This window comes from Grus americana, chromosome 1 (assembly GCF_028858705.1).
Source record: "Grus americana isolate bGruAme1 chromosome 1, bGruAme1.mat, whole genome shotgun sequence".
In the NCBI taxonomy this organism is placed as follows: Eukaryota; Metazoa; Chordata; class Aves; order Gruiformes; family Gruidae; genus Grus; species Grus americana.
Window position 1 is genome coordinate 154,178,554 of NC_072852.1, and position 13,414 is coordinate 154,191,967.

The following is a 13,414-nucleotide window of genomic DNA, read 5'->3' on the forward strand; positions in this document are numbered from 1 at the left end:
CTGTTTGCTGATGCAAAAACATTCTGGAAAGCACTTTCTCTACATGAGAGCAGTATATAATCAATATCAGTACCTTTCCACAGTGAATGAATTCCCTAATCACCTCCTTGAAGACTAAAAAATTGCCCCGTATGCTGTATGTCTAATTCCTTTTCTAAGATTTTACATACGTACAAAAAGACTGTTTGCTATGGGAAGCATATGTCAAGAGGGCATTTTATGATGGGCTGTATTCCAGGGTGCAGTTCTTTCTGCTTGCAGGTAGGTGTTTTCCTTTGTGTTGGAATCTTATCTCTGAGGATTGGATATCATACATACACAGTTTTAGCTATGCCAAAATCCAAAGAAGCCAAATAAGTGTGAGGAACGCCTATGGAACCACAATACATACTTGCTGTGAATAGTATATAAAACTATGATCAGGGACAGTTTCAGCAAAAGCTGAAAACTAACATTTACATGTTAGCCCAACAGTCCAGAGTTCCCCCTCAAAGAGTATGTGGAATTAAAAAAAGCTATTTAAAAAAACCCCATGTGCTGGTTTTGGCTGGGATAGAGTTAATGTTCTTCACAGTAGCTAGCATGGGGCTGTGTTTTGGATTTGTGCTGAAACCAGTGCTGATAACACAGGGATGTTTTTGTTACTGCTGAGCACTGCTTACACAGAGCCAAGGCCTTTTCTGCTCCTCACACCACCCCACCAGCGAGGGGGCGGGGGGTGCACAAGGAGTTGGGAGGGGACACAGCTGGGACAGCTGACCCCAGCTGACCAAAGGGATATTCCATACCTTATGGCATCATGCTCAGCATATAAGAGGCTGGGGGAAGAAGAATGAAGGGGGGGACATTCAGAGTGATGGCATTTGCCTTCCCAAGTAACAGTTAAGCGTGACGGAGCCCTGCTTTCCTGGAGATGGCTGAACCCCTGCCTGCCCATGGGAAGTGGTGAATGAATTCCTTGTCTTGCTTTGCTTGTGTGTGTGGCTTTGCTTTACCTATTAAACTGTCTTTACCTCAGCCCACGAGTTTTCTCCCTTTCACTCTTCTGATTCTCTCCCCCATTCCACTGGGGGGGAGTGAGTGAGTGACTGTCTGGGGCTTCACTGCTGGCTGAGGTTAAACCATGACAGCCCAAAACCAAAACACTACCATCTTTATACATTTAACTACTAGTTCAACCAGAAAAGTAATTTAAAAAATCAATTTAAATCAAATTATTTCAGATACTAGTTTCTACCCACCACACTAGTTTCTACCCACCCACAAAATACAGATTTCTCATGCACAAAAGCTAATCCAAAAGCAGCTATGAATGTTTTATATTTCTTAATTAGTTTTTTGCTTCCCATAAGAGAGAAAACCAGCATACCTTGAGAAACCAGAACTCCTATATTAAGAAAAAGCTATTTCACAATACCTTAATGATCAATTTAATCTGATGTTAAATAAAAGCTTTTAAAATGCCATGGTCTCTTGGTACTTTTAGCAGAAATTACTTTGCACCTTCTTTGCCCCAGAATATAATTCCTGGCTCGCATCACTCCATAGTGTATACTGAAAAAGGAATATCCCTTGATTTTCAGGGGCAAATGGATGCACTTAGATTTAAACAAACACATTACCATCAATTTAATTTTACTACTGTCAGAAAAGCAGTTCACAAATACTTTGGACAGAAAATAATTAGGGACAATCAACAAAAGTTTCCTGGTTTCTGTGGAAGCGTTACTCAAGGACTGGTTTCTAGTTGCAATTAAAAATTTGACATTGTCATTTTCATCAGTCACTTAACAAGGTTATTCTTTGGTTTGCAATTCATTCTGCCGCACAAACCCATAGTCATGTCCAAGTGCTGGTTAGCTTGAAAGCACTTAATGTGGTGTATGGAAACACCATAACTGAATATTCAGATACGAAGTCTGCAGCACAAGCAAAGAAACATATAAACAGTCCCTTTGAGTTGAGGGGGGTCTGCCCAGGTGAACAAGACTACTTGATGTCTGCAAGAGGCCTTGATGAGATATGGCTTGTTTCCATCAAATCTGCTTCCGTGTGTGCTTTTACACAAACATCCTGTCTCCTTACCCACTGCTGCTAACCGCACAGGCGCTCTGGAGAGTTAATAACCTCACTGGATAGCGTTCAGATAAACTCGGCGTGTTGAAAGCCAGCAGCACATCCTCGAGGGAGGCCGATTCCGCTACCCCTAGCAAAGGCTCGGGAACGCTCGCGAAGCTCCGTACCCCTCGGCAGAGCCCTCTCGCCAGCAGATTTCACCTGCGCGGGGAGAGAAGCGGCAACACGGACCGTTCCTCTCGCCCCGCGTCGCAGAGAGAGCCAAAAAAAAAAAACCAAAAAAACCACCGCCGCGCCGCCTGGCTTTCTCCAGCGAGCCCAGAGGCGCCGTCCCTCTCCGCCCGGCGCGCCGGGATCGAGGAGGCCGCTCCCTCCCTTCCCCGGAGGCTGCTGCCAAACCAGCCTCCTCAGGCGGCGGCAACGCTCCTCCCGCCTCGGGCAACGGAAAAAAAAACCAAACGGACCAGCCGCGGGCAGAGCGCGCGACAGCCTCCCGCCCCCTCCCCTCGCGGGCAATGGGGAGGGGGCCGCCGCCCGCTTCCCGCCGCGCCCTGCCTCGCGCCTACTCCGCCGGTGCCCCCCCATACCACAGCGCCCAGAGCGGCGCCCGGCCCCGCCCGTAAGGGCGGAGCCTCGCGCGCGGCCCCGCCCCGCTTCCTTTGTGCTCGGGCAGCCAGCGGCAGCCGCAGTCGCCGCCGCTTCCAGCCTGGACAGCGCGCTCCTGCCCGCCTGCTGCTTCTCTCTCCCCTCCTTCCTATTCCCCCTCCCCTCGCCCCTGCCGCCGCCACCCCTCTCGCCGCTTTCTCCCTGCCCGCCTTCCCGCTCGCCATGTCGCTGGGAGCCGGCCCCGAGGCGGGTTTCTCCAGCGAGGAGCTGCTGACCCTGCGCTTCCCCCTACATCGCGCCTGCCGCGATGGGGACCTGCCCGCCTTGTGCGCGCTGCTCCAGAGCTCGCCCCGCTCCGACTTGGCGGCCGAGGATTCCTTCTACGGCTGGACGCCCATCCACTGGGCCGCGCACTTCGGCAAGGTGGGGCCCGGCTCGGCCGGCGGAGCGAGGGCGGCGGCGGGGGCGGGGGGTGAAGGGGAAGGAGAAGGAGGGCGCGAGTGCCCCTCGCGCGCAACGCGGCGCCATCTTTGCCCCTTGCGCGCGCTCTGTCGGGAGGCGCCCGCCGCGCCGTCCTACCCCCCTGCCTCCCTCCTTCCCTCTCCCTGCCGCTCATTTCTCCTGAGGGGATCGGTCGGGAGGGGAGAGCCGCGGCGCTTGGCTTCTTTCCTGGCCCCGCGGTCAGAGAGGCGGGGGTGGGGCAGATCACAGGGCTGGTGGCACCTGCCGTCCCCGAATCATTCGTCTCCCTCCCTGCCGCCGGCGGCGGGAGCGGCCCCTTTTTTTCGCTGCCTTCCCGGCAAGCTGTCTGACAGGCGGCCGTGGGTCTCGCAGCCGGGCTTTGAAAAGGCGCCCGGGTCACCGGCACAGGGCGGCGGGAGCCAATGGGGAGGAGGAGGGGCAGGGGGCTCCTCCCACGCTGACCCCCTCCGGACCTCCCAGGCGGCCCGGCGGGCGCCGGCCCGCCGAGGCGAGAGGGACTGCCGGGGCGGTGACCCCCTTCCGCGCTTCCTTACTAATCCACCCTCTCGTCGCGCTTCACGCTTTGTCTGCAGAGTCTAGTCACGGTCCTTATCGTCCTCAGACCCCACGCCTTGGAGACTGCTTTGTTGTGGTGTCTGTGTTATGACTACCGACTCGTTACGAGTTCGGGAAGAAGATCCTTGTGCTTGTAAAGGGCTGCTCTGTTGCCTTCAGGTTGAAAAATAAATCGTGTTTTATACGCGCGCAGATACAATATGGAAATAACTGCGTTGGCATCGTTGCAATGCAGGAAAGATCAAAACAGAAGTAGCTACGCTGTGGTTCAGAGCTGTGCCGGGGAGGTTTAGACTGCACATTAAGAAGCATTTTTTTAACGAGAGGGTGGTCAAACACTGGAACAGGCTTCCTAGAGAGGTGGTCGGTGCCCCAAGCCTGCTAGTGTTTAAGAGGTATTTGGACAGTGCCCTTAATAACATGCTTTAACTTTTGGTCAGCCCTGAAGTGGTCAGGCAGTTAGACTAGATGATCATTGCTGGTTCCTTTTTCCAACTGAATTAGTCTATTTCTGTTCCCAAAGCCTCTGCTTTCGGTTCCTTTTGAATCTTAAGTATTAAAAAATACAGTGCTCTTTCTAAGCTAACAGGCACTGTTTGAAGCCATGCTATATGAGAATCCTAGTACCATTTTAAAAATAAATGCATTTATAATCTCCTTTGTTGGATTGACAAACTTGAAAATGGGAATTAACAGCTAGTTAGGAAATGGGCAATTTCTAAAGCACCTTTCTTCTCTGACTTATCTCTAACTTCAAGTCTTAAGATGAGTGGTATCTTAATTTCTTGATTTTATGTAGGCCTTTCCTGTTTGTAATGCAGTGAGTGTTCCAGCCTATGCAGAATTCCAGCCTAGGGGGTTGGGGTTTGTATTTTTTTTCTCATTAATTTGTCTGGGTTTGGATTTTGAGGGACTTTGTTCTCCCTCCCATTTCCAATATATTTCTATTTGTTTATTGATTGTGTGCCAGAGGAGGAAAATGAATGTACTTACGCAGTTGCCATGGTTTATAAAAGTACATTAAGAGATGGTTTCTATATGTTAAATGATCTTACCTGCAGTATTTGAGAAACATTTTAGAAACACAGCTAAGTAGTCCTTCAGTCTTTAAAAAAACCAAACAAACCCAAATCCCACAAAACCTAAAGCAGCTTTTTATCTGTTCAGAAAGAAGATAATAATCTTCTACACTCTGGAAAAACAAGTGGAGTGCCTTAAACTTTATCATGAAGTACACTTACGGAAAATGTGAAGCTACTAATTTGGCATTACACGGTCTTCTGTCTCCTTTTTCCTCTCATAAGAATTCTTCTTCAGTGCAGGCTTGCCTTTGTCTTGAAAGTGTGTGTGGTGTTTTGGTTTTTTCCTTTAAGTATCTTCAACCTTCTACTAACCATCCTAGGTTAACTGAGTTTTTGTGTATGTTCTAGTTTCTGTTGAAGAGACTCTTGCAGAAACAGCTAACAAAGGGAAGAAGTCGGTCTGCAAGATACTGTGTTTATATTTGCTGTGTTCATTCTTAAGTATCAGCAAAATTTGATACGTGTTTTTGTTGTTGCATGTAAGGAGGAAAAATCTGGCAAGTGAAATGAGACTCGCAAAGATGACATAGGCTATAAATAGGTTTTATACAACTTGGCGTGTATGTACTTTCCTAAAAGCCTTGCAACGAGGTCTAGGCAGTTTCAATTTATGAAGTTATTTGCATGTTTTATAGTCTTGTTAGGCAGTATTCCTTTCTCTGAGCCAGAGACTATACAACACACTTGAAAAAGTTACAGTAATGTAATCAGATCCAAAACCTGACTAACTTTGTGTTTGTGTGGCATAGTTATACTTTTACTTTTCACCAGTTAAGAGCAGCTATTGTTTCACTGCTATTAGGGGATGTCTTATGTTATTATTTATGGGATTTTTTTTTCCAAGTTCAGATTCATAAAAACTTCAAATGGAGAGTTCCACTTCTCAAAGTGTCAGTTTTAAAACAGTAATTATTGTCATGTTCATTGGTAGTTACTGAACAAGACACTCTTCCTCTTCACTTCTTTGTTTTTCTAGATTTTGTGGTTTTTTTCACTTGTTTGGTTTTCTTTTCCTGGAAGAAATTAAATGGCGACAGAACTTCATGGCTGTCCTGATGTAGGGCCATCAGACATGTATTGGTCCTAACTGCAGCTCTGTAGGACGCTGAAATGACAAAACTGATTTAGTTCCTTTCAGGAAGAAGCACTTGTGGAACAACTTGCATGAAGTGTTTCAGATTTCACTGCTTATAACATGTACGCATGTGCATGGACACGCGGCATCAGTTGAGAGTTGGTGAACTTCAGCAGTATAGAGATGTTTCTTTTCCTTTACCTATTACACAATTTGAATGTAAAAGAAAGCCCTCGTTATACCAAAGGACAGTACAATATCAATTTAGAATAAAGCTATGTAGCACTACGTTGTTGCATGCAGTTGTAGATGTACGCCAGTAAGCAAGTATCATCAATAATCAAGTTAGAAATGACTGCGTGAAAGAGGAAAGATAGCTTGTTTTGGGGAAATACTGGTTTAATACTAGTACCAATAAAAATGGACTAAAAATGAAAGCACAGTATTTTTCAATAGCGTACTCTGAAACATACTGGTACAGTTTGCAAGTAATAAATAAAATACCAGCAAAGTCAAGAGAAACACTGGCTGTAGTATCTACCATTTTCAAGCTGTAATATCTACAGTTTTAATGACAGCACGGGCCTCCTTTTAGAGATAGTAGAAAGTCCAAATTTACTTGCTGTGTTGAGTATCTGTAGTGGAGTTGGCTTTTTCAGGATATTCCCTGACTGCAGAGAAGTGCTCATATCCTGAAATGTAAATTAATTCCCATTAGAGTTGCTGTATTCAAATTAGAGTTAATTATATAGTGCCCTAAATTACCCTAGCATGCTGTAGATTTCTGAGAAGATGGGTCAGAATGTAAAATTGTTAATGATGTAAAAAGCTACCAGAGAGGTAGAAAACTAAGGGCTTGCATAAAAAATGAGGTCACTGTTAATTCACTTCATCTTACACTAACCTTAATTTAGTTTTTCTTTTTAACCGCTTGCATGTATATTTTAATTTTCTTTGACGGCATTTATTTGCTTGTACTCTTCTCCTACTTTTATTTTTGCCATTTGACTGTTTACATTATAGGAAGCAAAACAGTAGTAAGTACATTCTGTTTCTTTTGGAACAAAAGTAGTACAGATGAAAATGCATGTCTCTTTCTTGATATTTTGCCAGTCTTGTGGCTTGTGTGGAGGCCTGTCTTTCTTCTTCATTAAATCGGTTTAACCTCTGCTTTAGGTATAACAATACAGTGGAACATACCTTCTAAAAGGTTATTTAATGAAAGCGGGCTTGTGTGTCCTGATCTCAAGCATAAATAATCAAGTGAAGTATTGTTTTTTGTTATGTTGACTTGTCCTGTCCATGGAAGTAATTTACCTGTTTCTACCATGATGCTGGAAGAAGCAGATATTTCTGACAGCCATGATGCAGAAGACCCATACTTCAGCTTTTAATGGGATGAAGTGTTATCTTCATTGTTAAAATCCTGTAAGAGATAAGGGGGGGTGGGGGAACAAAACAAAAACATTTAACCATGAACATCTAGTCATCTTACAAAGTGAATTTAAACAGTGCAGGATGACACTGGTGAACCAGTTCCAATGTTTTTCCTCTTTCAATTGATGGGCTATAATGCCTGTCTAATTATGGAAGTTCTCTCAGCCTGTTTCTGTGCAGGAATATTATTCTTTCCTGAAGTAGCAATGCTTGTCTGAAAGTGTTTTCAAATTAATTCTATTAAAAAGGCTATTGTCTTAAATACTGGCTGAACTTTATTTTTGTTTGCAGTTATAGTAGAGGAACTTCTTGGTATAGCTGGAGTTTTTTCCATCATATCGCTTATTAATAATTACAGTGTTACAGTTATTAAGACCTAACAGCAATACTAGGTATTTTGGTAGTCTAGCATTAGAATTATAAATTTTCTTACACTAGCTTTTGTGGTGGGTCCCCATCTCCTCCCCCTGTAAAAGTACTTGTTTGCTTTTGTAAAGGTACTTTGTCTCTGGTAATGTTGAGGTTTATGGAGCTAGATTCATTAATGCTGCAGTATTTCAGTTACCCTCACCCTTCCACGTTTACTTTGTGTAATTAGCAAGTTAATGGTACATCTATGTCTAGTGTCAAGTATTACAGTCCAAAAATGTACTTTTGTATATCCTAAAGGATAGGGTTCATACGTGTTAGAACTATATGGGGGGAGGAAATAACTGCAGTTTACAATATATTTGCAAACTAATACAAAATATTTCACTACAGTAGTTGGTACTTGTATCTCTTGTATGTAGTTCATCAAGATAAGGAATTTACAGGTTAAAAAAAAGACTGACATACAGCAGTAGAGAAGAATGTTGGAATTGTGATGTTTATGCTTCTATCTGTAATCAAGCTGCTAGCTGTCTTTCTGATGCTTTTTAATTGCTCCTTTATGAACAGATTATTCTGTAGCTGTGGTATGGCTGACATTTTCTTTAACTGTGAGAAACTGAACCATAGATTTTTGTTTTATATGAACCAATGCCCTGAGTTAGTGTGGTAGTTTTTTGTTTCGCTGTCACACGTGTGTACAGTGGTGTTTGTTTTCTAACCACAAAAATTGGAAGCCTAGACTAAACTGTTTGTTTTAGCATAGTGCATTCCTTTTCCTATGAGCAAAAAGACAATGTTACTGTGTGACAGGAAAGGAGCATTTTTAAATTATTTTTTTTATACTGTTTTTGAAAGTTGAGGTCATCGTGGCTGTGGTTTGCCTAGCTTCTACAAATATGATGTTATGAACATTTTAAAATAGTAGCTGGATATCTGATACTTTCGGTTAGTATGATGGGGAAAGTAAAAGTCAGAATATAGTGTGACAAAATACTACTTTTTTTTTTTTTTTAAACAGTGTTTCTTTTATGGTATTGCCACAAACACCCAAACTATTTTTTTAACAGCTCTTTAGCTGTAGTAACAGGAAAATGGTGAAAAGAATTTATTCCTTTTATAGATTTGACATAGTATTGACAATATTAGTTTTAATTAGTAATCTGCTTGTGTCACTCTAAGAAAACATAAAGAAATTTAAAATCTTTCTTATGTTTTTCTATTTCACCTTCCTCTAAACTCTCCTGAGAGTACCTCTGTGTATCTGCTAACAATACGCTTGTTTTGGCAAACATTATCTAATAATGTCTGTTTAGTATCATGTTTGCAACTTTGCTGGATCAGAACTCTCTTTTTTTTCTTCTCCCTAACAAAAGCAAACCAAATAGCTTTTGTAGTCAGCTCTGAAGTATTTATGCCCTCTTTTTCCCCCATCCTGAAAATAAATGTTGGAATTCAGTTCTAGGGATGAGAATTAAGTACTTTTCAGGTATGGCTTATGGCCAGAGGAGGGGGAAAATCTTAATGTTCATATTCTCTCTTGTTTTGCATCCACATAAGTTTAGTGCTTTTTTTAGGTTGTATGTTAGGTTTATTTAGCATGTGCTAATTGTCATAGGAGATCTGTGTAACGTTTTTGGTTTTATTCCCTCATGTCTTTAAAGCTGGAGTGCCTAATGCAGTTAGTAAGAGCTGGAGCTTCTGTAAATGCCAGTACAACACGTTTTGCTCAAACACCAGCCCACATTGCTGCTTTTGGAGGACATCCACAGTGCCTGAATTGGTTGATTCAAGTGGGGGCCAACATAAACAAACAGGTATGGATTCATGCATATTTCATGTCTGCATATAGCTTTGAAGGAGTGTCTCTGTCCCTTTTTACTACACGTGTGATCCTTACATTCACATATAGACACATTATTTTGACATCAGCTGAAGTCAAATGACTTAATTATCAGTTATAGACTTTTTTCGTTATAGTAGAGATAGGACTAATAAATGTCCTTTAAGCCTCTAAAGGTTTGTAGAACATGTGTGTTAGGATTTAACATCTTGCTGCTGCTTGAACAAAATGGTATACTACTCTGGTGTTGGCAGCATTAGCAAATACTCTAATATTGTAATACCTCTTTAGGGGAAATTAAAAAGACTAGTGAGGAACGTCTTAACTTATTAAATATGCCAAGAATTGAAACACTCATCATTACCTACAGAACCATGAGACCTTTGTGGTACTTCATGATTTAGGCATACATCTAACTAGTAAGGTCTACCATGGTTTATTTTAAGTTGCATCTGATTGCATACTATTTTCAGGTTATTTCTAAAGCTTTTCTAGTAAATTCCTGCAAATAGATCAGAAACATGTACTTTACTAATGAAGAATGAATAGGTGATTTTTTTTTTTAAATAATTTTCCATCACTTTTTCTGTGAGTATGGATAACTATTTATTTGGTAGCAGAGATGGATTAATATAGCAAAATTCCTGTGAAGGACTGTTGTACTCTGGTACAGTAACAGAATCAAGTGCTTAAAACTATTGTGCTTTTGGAGAAAATGTTTATAGTACTGAATGGATCTATACTGGGCATACATAATGTGTGCCTTTATAACAGTACTCTATAATATTCTATGAGAGTAATTAATACTGCAGCATATACATTTACTAAAAGCTGTAGTATAGCACAGCATCTGTAAAATATCTGGTCTGTTAAAATTTGCATCATATTTTTATTAAAATATTTAATGGCCAGACCGTGTTTTATATGCAGTAGAGTTAAAGCTAAGTCTGCTGAAGAACTTGAACATTTGCATTTTTAGAGTTTGGTTCTTTTTTTTAATTATGCAAAAATAAGAAATGGGGAAGTTTGTGTTGAGTTTTCAGAAAAGAAGGCTGGTGCATTGAGAACAGCTGTGAGACACCAGGAGAATTGTAGAAACAATGAAGGTGACTGGATGCAGAGGCTATAGATCGCATCTTCTCCTTGATACCTGACAAAAGTAACTTATGCAATAAGTTATTGCTGCATAGTGCTAGCATCTTCAGAAGAGAAAATACAAGAACTATAAATGCATCTGGAGACCAGGTAAGAATGTAAAGAAATGGTCATTAGAGAGGAAACATGGCATGCACAGAATAAAGATGTACAAATATCTGCTAAATGAGAAGAGAAGAATGAATGAAAATGAATGAATGAGAAGAATGAAAGTATCCAACTATGAGGATAAAGAGAAGAACTGACCAGTGAGGTTGAAATGGAGTTGAAGAACAAGCTTGCTGTCCTGGAACATGATGAGGGGAAAAAAAAAAATCACGTATAGTGAGTGAGATTATAGCAAAGAAGAAGGTAGCAGCTAGCTTCCAAAAGAAGAGGAGAAGAGTGCAGAGAGATCTCTCCATGGGCACAGGGCAACATGCAGATGACTGTAAAGGAAAGCAGAAGGCAGTATGATGCACAGTTAAAAGTAGACAGGAAACCCATTCCAACTTAAGTGACCAAGACTAGTCAGTGACTTGGGAGTCTTTATAAATTGATGGTCTGTCACCAGAGCAAATCCAAATAGTAGATCTGTGGTCCTCCACAGGAGGAAGAGTACTGTGATTCTCAAGCTTTCAAATGAGATAGTGTTGATAGTATCCTGTAGACTTCTAAGGGCAGATCAGGTATTGACAGGGAAAGGACACTAATACAGATACTACTGAGAGTTGATGCTGTGGAAGCCTTCAGTGTTGTTAATGGTAGGCTCAAGTTACACTTGAATGTAATAACTTCTTTTTGCCCCCACAAAATATTAGTTGAACACACAAGATGAGGTATTTTGGGTTTGGTTTGACGATAAGAAGATAGTTCTGGTTAATTAAAATTGTAGTAGAAACAAAAAAGTGTCTTAAGCTTTTTGTTAGGATGCAACTGGTCAGTCACACTGGTTTCACATACACAAGCACTGAAAGCTAGACAGCATACCTTGGTGATACCTACAGCAGGAAACTCATCCCGCAGATATTTGGAATGTTTTATACATGGCTATGTAAAGCATACTGCATGCTTTGCTCTCCCCAATTCCTTCCAGCTGTTTATTGAAATTGCAGTCAAATTCTACTATTCTTGTTTGATTTGAACTGCTTAATAACTGATCTTGGTTCCTTATTTAACTTCCAAGCACTTTCAGGTGATCATGTAGGGCTTCCACCCACACTTTTGAGCTTTTGGAGCACTATTTCCTGATGTGTATTTTGTTTATTCCTTCCAGCTCGCTGACTGATGCTGTACTTCAGACAGACATAGTCACTGGCTAATGGTTGTGTGAGGACAAGTGTTACATGGACACTGGATACAAAACACATGCTGAGAAAGATCTGGGAATACTTGATATTTAAACTAGTAAAACTTTCCTTCCAAACTGACTCCTGGTCATTGGCTACAGACTAACCCATCACCTCTGGAAAAAGAAAAGGATAGCTTCTGAAAAGGAATCCACTCAAGTCTCTCAGTCTTAACGTAACGCTCCGGTACTCAGTAGAATTTGCATGCACGCTTTCTCGTATCTACCCTGAGGTATTGTATTGTAGCCCGTGCTGCCTGCCCTCAAGTTTAGGAAAACTTGAAAATGCATATGTCAGTGCGGGTGACAGTTGCCCAGGACATTTATTGGGCAGCAGCAATGAAGGACAAATGCTGAAAACTGCTTGTCCCAGCTGTACCTTGCTCCCCAAATAAGCTCTGTGAGTATATCCTGTGATGCCCAGCCCTCCTGTATAACTGTATGTGCTGGCTAGAACCATCTCTCTCTCTTTATGATCAGTGGCCAGTTCTTCCCCCCCCCCCCCCCACAGGATCACCATAAAAATTCACAAGAGAAAGGTGAAGTGTCAAGCAATGACCTACTTATTTCTACCCAGCAGTGGACTCAACAGAAAGTTCTGTTATTTTCTTTTTTTTTTTTTCTTCAGTGGGCAGTGCCTGCTAATAGTTCTTAACAATGTGACTCAAGACCTGCACTTGCCTGCCTGCCTACCTGCCTGCCCTAGTTCACTGTAACGGCGCAAAGCACTTCTTGATTAAAAAGCCTGTTACTTCATTTAAATATATTTTCCCTCTAGCCTCAGCCTATTAAATGTCCTGTTGTATGTTGCCTGTGTTGATTGGCCAAAAATCCAGTTTTGTGTGGCCTGTCTTAGAGAAGGGGTAAAAATACTGCATTCTTACAGGTGATGCTACCTTACTTTTCATCCAGCCAGTTACCATCATGTGGTAGTGATGGCAGATAGATTTAGCAAGGTTTGGCTACCCATGCTAGCAAGAACTGTAAACATGCAGATATCCTTGGTGGGGAGGAAGAAAACAGTCATTCCTTTGGTATGTTAGTTTCGTATTTTAAACAAAATTTGGACTAAATCCAGATAAAAATATTCCATCAGTTCTAATCTGTACTCAAAGTTCAGAAGGAAAAACCATCATGAATTCAAAGCATTTTTAGCAAAGAACGACAAAAACCATTTAGTGTTCTCCAGCTTCTATTTCTTGGCTTCAGATAGGGTAGGGTGCTGGGTCTAAAATCTGAACAGCTTTTGGAAATGTGATCAGCTGATAGAATTTGAAATTCAGTCAGTTAAGGAATGGAGTTAGCTTATATTTCTTGTCATGTAAAATAGTGCTTTTGTGTCTTAGATATCTATGCTAGAAGTATTTTACAAATGCATACTGTTGTGGTTTAACCCTGGTAGGCAC

At 41.8% G+C, this 13,414-nt stretch overlaps 1 protein-coding gene across 2 annotated transcripts in view; it reads left to right on the forward strand.

Moving 5' to 3' along the window:
- Positions 1-2,728: 2,728 nt before the first annotated feature.
- The window catches only part of ANKRD10 (ankyrin repeat domain 10), a 39,150-nt gene continuing 28,464 nt past the window's right edge, over positions 2,729-13,414 (forward strand). Inside the window, exons 1-2 of one of the 2 annotated variants that reach the window (XM_054813282.1) lie at positions 2,729-3,105; positions 9,348-9,500. In XM_054813282.1, coding sequence (XP_054669257.1) covers positions 2,905-3,105; positions 9,348-9,500 — 354 coding nt within the window. In that variant the 5' untranslated portion in view covers positions 2,729-2,904. The remainder of the gene's footprint in view (positions 3,106-9,347; positions 9,501-13,414) is intronic. The other variant, XM_054813284.1, reaches the window with a different exon arrangement.